The sequence below is a fragment of the Takifugu flavidus genome, chromosome 19 (genome assembly GCF_003711565.1).
Source record: "Takifugu flavidus isolate HTHZ2018 chromosome 19, ASM371156v2, whole genome shotgun sequence".
Classification (NCBI taxonomy): domain Eukaryota; kingdom Metazoa; phylum Chordata; class Actinopteri; order Tetraodontiformes; family Tetraodontidae; genus Takifugu; species Takifugu flavidus.
The window spans coordinates 2565408-2576225 of NC_079538.1; the positions used below are offsets into that span (position 1 = coordinate 2565408).

A 10818-nucleotide genomic window follows, 5' to 3' on the forward strand; every position below is an offset into this window, starting at 1 on the left:
TGGATTCACTACCGGGCTACGAAGGATGACGCGTGTATAACTGCAGTAATGAACGATGGTCGCTAGATGGCGCCATTAAATCCTATTGCACCGATTTCTTATAATGAACTCAAACTTACCGCTTACGACAGTTTCTTTGCTTGTGCGTCCTCAGAATTCAGAGTTTTCCACAGACCTGAACGCAGCATTTCCATATTTGAACGTGATTGGAGGGGAGTCGTGTGTGGGCGCGGCCATCCCCACGCGCAGTTGGTCTCGTGCGATCCTCCGCCTGTAAACTGTCTCGCTAATTAGCAGCGCGATGACGGTTAGTTTCTGATAACAAAGTGCCTAAAACTCCGGAAGAAATGGACTCTGTTAGTAACTGGACGCCGCAACAGGTGGTGGACTGGATGAAAGGTGAGGTTAAAGAATATTAAATCATCTGTTTACAGGTGAGCGGCTAGCAGCCCTGGACACTACTGCAGAAAGTGTAAGGATGGATGGGTCCTGGAGTTTCTACACACAGTACAGCTGTACTCCGGCTCCGGACACAACCAGTCCATTAGGATTACACACACTCTTCGCTTGCTTCATGCTGTAAAGTGGTGCAATAATAGAGTGAATTATTTTAGTCTTACAACGTTAAAGAACATTTTTATCCCACAACATTATTCCGTGTTTTCAGGAGTTAACACGTATTTAAGTACCGGTTTTGCTGCTTGACAGTTTCTGTTGTTCGGTGTGTGTGTGTGTTGTGTGTGTGTGTGTGTGTGGTGTGTGTGTGTGTGTGTGTGTGTGTGTGTGTGTGTGTGTGTGCGTGCGTGCGTGCGTGTGTGTGTGTGTGTGTGTGTGTTTTAACTCCGTATCCAGCTGAAGCTTGTTTACCTTTTCCTACCCTTATCTTTTTTACTGGCTTTGTACTTCGGAGTTCAGTGAAGCTGAATGAGGAACACAATAACATTGTGAAGCAGTGAAGAGGCAGAAATGGTGCACAGATCAGTAATAAAGTGACCATCGGACACATTACGGTTTGAATATGGATTCTTTAAGTTCTGTCCATGTTCTTCTCAATAGTTAAAGAAAATGGTGGCCGACATTTGAACTGGAGCAGCTTCTGGTTGATACTGTTGAAGTTTGAATCTTCAGTTTTATGTGTATCCTCTTGACAACAGTCGCATTACGACACCACGGTGAGCTGTTCAGCAAAGACACAATCCAGATCGGACTGTTGGCCACTAAAGAGCCGACCTCCTGCCTTGTGCAGGATCACAAGGTTCCTGTTGACCACATCTGAGCGTCACACGTTTGTTCCTCATGAACAGAGGGAGGAAGCCACGGCTCGGTCACGTGCTGCTGAGGACTGATCCGGTTCTGTTATGGTGCCTCTGCTAATGAGGAAAATTGGCTTTGTAAGTTCATTGATCATCAGCAACACTGAATATTTTAAATGGTTTAATTCACATTGTGTCAGAATCTTGACGTCCGGCCTGGAATTTGTCTGGGAATGACGGGACTTGTCCCTGTGTTGGTGCCGACTGGTGCTGCAGCTTCTGCTCGTGTGTGTGCAAAGATCTCTGTGAGACACTAACACCTGCGGCCATATTCACAGTTATGTTTGTGTTTCTCTTTTATTGATCATGTCGTATGCATTACTTTATGTTGGTCAAAGGCCGATCACATTTGGTTTATCATATATTATGAACTTAAACATGCACCAACGGTTGGTGCTTTCTGGTGTTTTGAACTGCACCTGACCCGACACCACCATCCATTAGTCTGCCATTGCCTTTGCTCGTGAACATTTTTTATTTTATGCTTTAATGTCTTTTGATATGTTCTTCTAAAACCCAACCATTTGTACGGTGCATTTTACCTTCTTGTTTTAGGAAGCTCCACAGCTCCACATTTAGGTCTTTCTTGATTGAAGAGAACATTTTTAGTAGCTGGCTTCATCCATTACAAACTTCTATGACCTTGCTTTAGTAACCTGTTGAGGACTCGAACAGAAGCCACTCCTGGAATAACTCTGGAATGTCATTAAAGTGAGGAGTATTCTGGGAATTCTTTGTATTTTCGCGGGACAATCGGAGGATGTTGGTCAGACTTGTTCTGTGAACTAACTGCAGAGTGGATGTGGTTATTCAGTCGCAAGAGATTTAAATGTGAAAGTACAAGTGAGATTGAGATGCTGCTTGAGAAGAGATTCACTGCACTTTTTCCGCCCTTGTAAAATGTTAAATCTCTGTCCTGAAGGACTGAGTTTGTTTTGAAGGAAGAAAAGCGGATCAGACAGCTGAAGTGAAGCCCTCAGCATGTCGGGACAGATCCACACATTTCTGTCTCTTCTCAGCTGCCAGCTGATGTCAGCTTGTAAAGCAAGAAGAAATGAAATGCAGGCTACACCAGAATTATTACTAGAACACATGATCATCAACACCTGGATGCTAACTGTTCATGAAAGACAGCGGTGTGGCTTTGCGATTGTGGGACCTTCTACCACCTTTAACTGGTCAAATATGAGCTAAAGCTGATCAGACCTGGAGATCAAGACCAGGACCACGACTGGAGGGATTTGAGTCACCTGCTGTGTTAATTCCTCGGCAGCCTCTGACCCGTCAGTCTTATGAATGAGAGGAAACCTCAGATTCAAACCCCTTCCTGCAGGTTTCCTCCGCTCACATGTGAGAGTTGAGAGGCTCAACCGAAGGCCCTCACACAGCGAGAGCGTTACATTCCCGTAAATGTGAGCGGTCTGGCGTTGCTGTAGCGGTTGTTGTGCTGTAACTTCCTGTCTCCGACCTCAGACGGGCCGATTCAGCTCTCGGATGGAACCGTCCCCTTCTCTTCTCCACTCGGGTCAACTCCCACTGTTCCTGTCCAGGTCACTGAGGTCTCACACTGAAGGAAATCCTCTTTCCCTCCAACCGTGTTTGTTCCACACACATCAGCCTCCACTCTGCTGGTGTGTGTGGCTTTATTAAAGTGCATTCATGCAGAGTCTTGGTGCCATGTGGCCACTTTTCCTCTCTACCCCTGCTGGGATGCAGGTGAGGTGAAAATCTTGTTTTGTGTGTTGGTGTGTTGTGATGGAAGCTCTGTGGACGCTGACCATCCTGAGGTCTAGACGCTGGGTCAGTGTTAGGTACAGGAAATAGGAATATTTGAATGTTTTGTTGGAGCTGGTGGGATGTGTTTAACCAATGATTAACTGCACCGTTTATGAGCAGCTGGAATTTCACCTGCTGATCATCTTTATGACAGACGTCCTCACGTGCTAGACTGGAGCTGACGGGCTAACTCACTTTACTGCTGCCTGCCCACCTTATAAACTCTGGGTCACAGCAGGAATCCAGGAACAGGCTGCCACTGTGACTGACTGGTTTTATGGCAAATCCAATCCAACAGTCGGAGGCTCACATTTGAAATACTGATCCATTAATTCATCATTCTTCTAATCCTATTTTGTCTTCTCCTCACGTCTCTTCAAGTGCAGATGAAAAACGTTTCCCAGCCTGAGCTGCTGCGGCTGGTCAGTACACAGACGGTTCCCATCGTCGTCTGACTGACAGGAGGCCAGAGGCCCAGACTCATCTGTAAATACAGGGAAAATGCAGAGGAGACCAGAGAATGGAAACCTGCTGCCTCTGACAGAGCAAACAGTGGAAATTGCTCCCACAGTTTAAGATCCTTGAGATTTTCTATTTCAGCTCTTTTACAACTCGGCAGCTGTGATAACAACATCCGAGTCAAAGCCTTGCCGAGGGTTTCTCCTTGAGTTGTAGCTGTTAGACCAATCAAGTCTGGATCATGCTGAAAACCATTGTAACTCCGTCACCACTGAACACTGACACTGGGTTGGGGTGGTAGCTGGTCAGCTCGGGTTCTAGTAACGAGGGAGAGATGAAGGGCCTCCGCCAGGCTCCAGGGATACTGAAGCCTAGCTGACAACATGTGGCCTCCAGAGTCTTCATCAGCTCCTCAGTAGGCTCTCAGCATGTGCACACACAGAAGAGAGCAAACACACAGGCCTGCTGAGCTGTGAGAGGCACTGGTGTGTTTCAGGCGCGTTGGAGGAGGGCAACACTCACATCAGCAAAACCCGAAGGAGGAACTCTCCTCCTGGTGACCATCTGCTGCCTTTGCAAGTCCCACGGCAGACAAATGGGAGTCGTGCTTTCTTTGGAAGACTTTAATGACCTCATGCGGAGGCATTTGTTTTCTTCTCTACTGTCGCCCCAGCTCAGCCATTTTGTTGTTCTACCCACTGATCAGCCTCCATCATTTGGTGGACGTGTAGAAACTCACCCCCTGAGTTCATGTTGCAGCTGTGAACACGTGTGATGAAAGGTGATCATCTCGGCTGCAGCATGTGACTAACGGTGACCTGCTGCTCATCCATCGATCTGGTGGACAGAACCTTTTCATCTGAACTCCTGCTGCTTACTCTCACAGAAAGGTCAAGGGTCACAGTTCAGGGTACAGCTGTGTTGCGGCGCCACTGAAGCTGCCGAGCCTGTGGAGTCAGAACAGATCCTGGAGGCCAGGCTGTTAGGGTGTCCTGCAATGTTCCTCCGGTCCGCTGGTACTAGAGACGCTCACCTCTGCTTTACATTGTGTTCCTGTTATTATGACCATCCGTGTGTTGAGATGTGAGTTGGCAGGATTGTTGTCATAGCGACAAGACAGCAGGAAGAGTCAACATGTCCATATTGACTCAGCAACTGTTTGCTGTCAGACTTGAATGGAACTTTCATCGAAACTGGGCTGCATATTTACTCTGTCATGTGTCCTCGCATGCATCTTTCTGTCCCGCAGGTCTGGATGACAGCCTGCAGCAGTACATCTCCTCCTTCCAGCGGCAGCAGGTGGATGGAGACAAGCTGCTCAAGATGTCCCACCAGGAGCTGCTGTCCCTGGGTGTGATGCGGGTGGGGCACCAGGAGCTGATCCTGGAGGCCGTGGATCTTCTCTGTGCTCTGGTCAGTCACCAGCTTATGTTCTCACATCAATAACCACAGACAACAGATCTCCTGTAGTAGGAAAGTGACCCCTGTTGCCATGAAGACACCAGCTAACCAGCTGTCAGATTCATTACAGCTCAGTTTTAAATGCACAACACAGCAGAACAAGAACTTTAGCTTGTTTTGTCAGTAGCCTGTTGTAAATATGGATCATGGTTCACACTGCTACACTGGAATCGCCAGACTTTTTAAGTTTTGTTCCTTCTGTCAGCTCAGAAAACGCAGCTTCGCTGACAGCAGCCCTAAAATCCTCCTAACGGGATGATGATGATAACATCAGCTGTATGGGTCTGATAGGGAGAGCTGCGGACAGGTTTGTGATGGGATGGTCCTCTGCTGTCACCACAGCATTCAGACCAGTGAGGTTTACTGCAGCAGATTTACTGTGGATCAGGAAACAGATGTGACCCCTCCCACCTGTCAGAGAGACCCCACCCACTCAAGAAACATCCATGCACACACGTATGCACAAAGTTTAATCTCCTTAACTGATCTGAGGGGTCCTGAGACATTCTTGGCGGCTAACTCAGGTTGTTTTAGGACCAGAATCACTGCCGCTGTGGTTCTGCTCCCTCCTCACTGATTGGCTGCTCTGCTAGGGCTGATGGGAAACGCAGTTTTTCCAACATTTTTTTTCCACAGAACTACGGTGTGGAGTCTGACAACTTGAAGGCTGTCGTGGGAAAGATGAGAGCAGCGCATCATAACCTGAGCGGGGCCGTTTCTCAGCGCAGGAAGAATCCTGCTTACCACAACAAGATTTCCCATCAGCCCTCCAACGGATTCCTGACAGCCGTCGTCGAGCTGATCGCAGCTGCCAAGAGTCTGTTGGCCTGGCTGGACAGGTAGCCGCTCACACTTGGTGTGTGTGTGTGTTGGGGGAAGGGGACGGGGGGGGTCAGGTTCTATCATCTTATCATTAACCCCCCAGCTCACTGTAACTGTCTCCATTAATGTCTGACTCTCGTGTCAGTGGAGTCCAGCTCAGTGTGTTTTAGTTCTGGGTCTAGTACTGGTCCGGACACCAGATTGAGACTGTGCTCTGTGTTTGCAGGACTCCTCTGAGCGGCACCAACGACTTCACCTCCACCAAGAGCAGGATCGTGCAGCTGTGTCTGGAGCTCACCTCTACTGTGCAGAAGGTGGATGATCTGTGTTTGCTGCTGTCACAGCGCCTGTTTGTTCTGATCAGGTCGTGTTTACATGGTCAAAGAGCTGAACTTCACGTCAGATGTCAGCCACCAAAACATCAACAGCAACTTTGATTCTTCACAAAAACAAGTGTGTGTGTGTGTGTGTGTGTGTGTGTGTGTGTGTGTGTGTGTGTGTGTGTGTGTGTGTGTGTGTGTGTGTGTGTTTGGAGGGGGGTGTTAAATAGGGGACAGTTCTGGTGTTTAAAAGACATCTTTTTTCCAGGATTGCACCGTTTATGAGATTGAGGAGAAGATTCTGGAAGTGGTGAGTTTGCCCTTTGCTGTTTGGAGTTATGGAACACACCTTTCCTGTCTACCATTTCCTGTCATGTACTGTGTGTGTGTGTGTGTGTGTGTGTGTTGTGTGTGTGTGTGTGTGTGTGTGTTTTAACTTTCAGGTTTGTTTATTCAGCTCAGGACTGTCTACTTCCTGTCTTAGATAACACTTCCTGTTGGTTGTCCTCCTCCTCTCTGTGTATCAGACCAGCTGATCATGGCCTTTAATTATTTTGAGTTTTTCTCCCAGCAAGAAGTTTTTCAACTTCCTTTATTTATTTTCCTTTTTCCTTTTAATTATCCTTCAATTGATGTTTCACTTAGTTTTAATGTGGCTGAAAGAAATGAACCGTGTGCTGGTTGAATGCCCTCCTGCTCCATCACACCACCACACACTCAGATGTATGAGGGATAATAAAATCACACACGACCCCTCCTGAGGACGGAGTCTCTTCCTCTATAGGTGGTCACTTCCTGTTGTCCTTTAGTGTCGCAGCAGCTGGACCCCCTGCTGGTCACCACGCTTTAGTTAGTGTCTCCTCAGGCTCCTGGAGGATCCTGCAGCTCTAATAAGCCCATCATCTGGTGGTTGAGCAGGCCGCCTGTTTAGGTCATTTCATCTGACTTTAATAAGAGAAGAATTCCTGAGCTGCTCTCAACACTGTACAGCCACATCGTGATAGAACTGTGTCTTAGATTCGCAACCTTGTAAGCATCTGTATATGGTTCCTTTTATTTTCTCAGTCCCGTGTTCTGAACATGATTTGCCAGAAGACGGTCCAGGTGACCTCTGACCCCGCCAGTGGCGAGCTGTCCCGTCTGGAGGAGGTGCACATCTGCGACGTCAAGCCTGGGGAGGGTTTGGTGAGCTCTGAAAGTGTGATCGTGCAGGATCATCAGTGAGCATATCAGTTTAGAGGACACATGAACACAACCGCCCCAGTTTACCTTCAAACCAGTAGCAGATATTTTAATGGGTTACATGAACCACACTCGGTTCCAAGTCCAGAAGAACTGAGACAGATGCACAATGATGAAACACAATTCCAGCACCGAGTAAACCTTCACTCTTGTGTTTAATCCTCAGGGTATTTACATCAAATCCACCTACGATGGTCTTCATGTGATCACAGGAACCACGGAGAATGTGAGTGTGCTGCAGATTTCTCAGGAATCAGTAGGTTGTCAGCAGGAAGTAAGACCTCCTGTCCTTAGTCTCCTGCAGACAAAACCCAGAGGATTCACGCTGGAGATGAAGTGGTTCAGGTCAACAAACAGACAGTGGTGAGTGAAAAATCTGCTCGTTAGACTGAATCTTTAGTGCAGCTCAGCTAAAGCTGGCAGAAAGTCTTCAGCTGCAGGTCTGCTGGTGCGTTCAGGTGCACCTCCGTGATTCCCAGCTCCAGCTCCATTTATTCGTCAGCTTCTAGCGCCCCCTGCAGGCGCCAGTGTTGGCTGCTATGAAGAGCGCTTGTCTCTGATTGGTCCAGGTCGGCTGGCAGTTGAAGCACCTGGTGGACAAGCTGAGGGCAGAGTCCGGCGGTGTCGTCATGGTGTTGAAAAAGAGGCCGCCGGGTATCTTTGCACCCGCTCCACTGAAGAACCTACGCTGGGGGCCTCCACGTGCACAGGTGAGAGAGCGCCGCACTGGTCCCAGCGACTGAGGAGAAGAGCTTTGATACAAAAAAATCTGGGTAAAAGAGCATCTCAGGAAACCTTTATGGGCTTTTCTGGTTTTAAGAAGACTGGAGCCTCCCAGTCTGATGTGATTCCAGCCACTGGATCAGATCTCCAGACTACAGCAGAAAGTATCCTCTCCAGCTTCTGTGTGTATCAAACATGAACACAACTATGTGATTTCTCTGTCTTCAGCCCTCTCAGGCTGCTCCAGCTCCCTGCAGACCTCAGCCTGAAGCGCCAGAAGCTCTGAAGAGAGGGAAGACGTTCATAGTGGATCTGGATGTCCCGCCTCCCCCCACAGTCCCGTACACACAGCTGTCAGTCACACACCCAGTCTGTCACCACTATACTGGGTGGGATCAGCTTCAGTTTTTCACTTTTCTTTTCTCTTCCCCTCCCAAAAGAGACTCGAAGGTGCAACCAGGTGTTAAAGTGGGACCCAAGTCTCCAAACTCCTGCCTGGACCCTGAGAGGAGTCGTCCGGTCCCCGTACGTCTGAGACAGCGCTCGTTAGCACGCTGTGAGTCTGCTCGCGCTCCCATTCTCCTTTTAAAGAGTCAAGAACCTGCAGCAGCCCGGTAAAGCATCATCTGGATCTGTTGCAGGTAAACCTCGACCCGTCTCCATGCCTGTGGTGTCATCCTCAGGACGCTGCGACCCGTCACTGAATGCTGGACCTCCAGGACAGAAAGGTGAGCCCCCTGACGACCCGACTCTTGTTTTGGGTGTGTTGTCGTCTCCTGTAAGCTGGTGTTGTGTTGCGCTCAGGCCACGAGCTTCTGCACAGATACCTCAGTAACGAAGGTATCAACACCATCACGGAGGAGGAGCCGTGCTTCCCACTGCCGTACCGAGGACACCCATCTCTCCGTGGCGTTGACCACATCCGGGGCAGCCAGTGCTTCATCAGCGCCGACCTGCACAACAGCGCCACCATGCCCTACCAGGAAGCGGCGCCAAAGAAGACGGTGTCGGCCAGCTCCTCCAGCGCTCCTCCTGCCCCTCCTCCGAGCAGCAAACAGCCCACCTCGATGCTCGGAGGGTGGCTGGCTCGTCTGCGGCTGCTAAGTCACTAAAGGAGGAGGTTCTAGAGCACCTTCAGCAGCTGATACACCTGTCCTGTCCTTAGATAGGCTAATTTGAAGCCTGAGGAAGGGGTTTCCTCACATCTTATATGGCACTTCTGTGAGGACGTCAGCTAGGCCTGAAATTGTATGAAGTTTTTAGGTTCCTGGTATGATCAGGACTACTGATGCTGATGATGTCACCGACATTTTAGACTCTGGAACACCTGAAGGTCAGACTCTTCTGACCTTGTCTGACCTTTGTATTTGAAGGAAAAAGAACAGTAAGATGGGCTGCTGAACCTCAACATTCATACTTAAGGAACCTGCACACTAAACCAGGTGTGGATAAAGAGGAGTTTTGTCATCATCTGACTTTTTCCTGCAGATTCTGAGGGAATCCACCCGACACTGAAGGAGCCAGTGCTAAATGATAAGCCTCTGTTGATTATGGACTCAGGAAAGACTGATCATAATGACAGACAAGTTCTGGTCATCAAACTCACTTCTGCCACTGAATCATTCTGAGCTTCCAAATATTTGTGTTGTTAGTTAACTTATTTGTCTTTTTAACTGTTTCATATATATCAAATTTACAGGCCACCTAAACTTTCTTTAAATTCCTTTTTTTACTGTTTTTTCCTAGTTGATGATCAGTTATGTAAAGAGAAGTTGTTAAAACTTCTGGTTTTCCTAAAGAGCAAGAGGAACAGACATTTAGTTGTTTTAACTTGAATCCATTTTAAAGAATTGCATAATAACAGGAACAAGTACGTTTCAGAAAGAGTCTCTCAGGAACAGTCCAGTCTTTTACAACTGAACCTTTGTTTCTGTTCTGTAATAAAGTAAGTGACGTTTTTTAACCCCTTGTATTTTAAGAAAGTGGCACAATAATGTAGAATGAAATATTGTTACAAAACATTCCTTCTAGTTATGTCTAAAAGAATCACAACAGTTTCTATAACTGCAGTACCGTAATATTTTGTATTTTAGGATATTTTTTGCGGCTTAAGTGGTGTCTAGCAAAAACATCAAAGACAAGGTTTTATAGTAAATGCAACTTTTCTGATATTATGAAATCCAAAAATCTAATTCACAGAAAACCCATAAATGGATGTTTTCTCTTACTTATATGTACAGTACACTGTTTCCTTCTTTAAGCTGAACCTGTCTCTTGCAGTGGCCGTCATGTGCCGCCAGGTGTCGCCATAGTACCTTTTTCAAAGCGCGCTAGAAGACGGGGAGTAAAGGACGTCAGCAGCAGCGCTGTACTGGGGAATTATAAGTAAAGCCTTAGACTAATACTGAGTGGTATAACACAGCTTTAAGTACTCACAAAATGGTGATGATGATTGGTTCTACTGTTACACATGGAAAAAAAAGATTTCCCGATTTCTTCTGCCAATTTCTCATTTTCCGGATAAGTGACTTTCTTGCATAAAAGTGGCAAAATAAATTCTAATATTATACATACATATACGTATGTATAATATATGAGCACCTAACAGGAATTCAGACAAAATATTTAGCACAAAATGCTACCAAAAGATTAAAAAAGCGATTAAAATCAAAACTTGTCCAGTCAAACTTGAACGTAAAGTC

The 10818-nt window shown here is 47.2% G+C and overlaps 1 protein-coding gene across 2 annotated transcripts; it reads left to right on the top strand.

Moving 5' to 3' along the window:
* The first annotated feature begins 237 nt into the window (after positions 1-237).
* Positions 238-10689, top strand: cnksr3 (cnksr family member 3). 2 transcript variants are annotated; one of them, XM_057017212.1, is made up of 13 exons: positions 238-399; positions 4798-4961; positions 5646-5848; positions 6058-6145; positions 6420-6461; positions 7217-7336; positions 7560-7619; positions 7688-7756; positions 7963-8103; positions 8345-8469; positions 8557-8672; positions 8758-8844; positions 8921-10689. In XM_057017212.1, the coding sequence occupies exons 1-13, from the start codon at positions 348-350 to the stop codon at positions 9226-9228; spliced, it is 1575 nt and encodes a 524-aa protein (XP_056873192.1). In that variant the 5' UTR covers positions 238-347; the 3' UTR covers positions 9229-10689. The 2 variants fall into 2 exon arrangements, with proteins under 2 accessions (XP_056873192.1, XP_056873193.1); XM_057017213.1 differs by lacking the exon at positions 238-399 and adding an exon at positions 834-1391.
* The last annotated feature ends 129 nt before the right edge of the window (positions 10690-10818 follow it).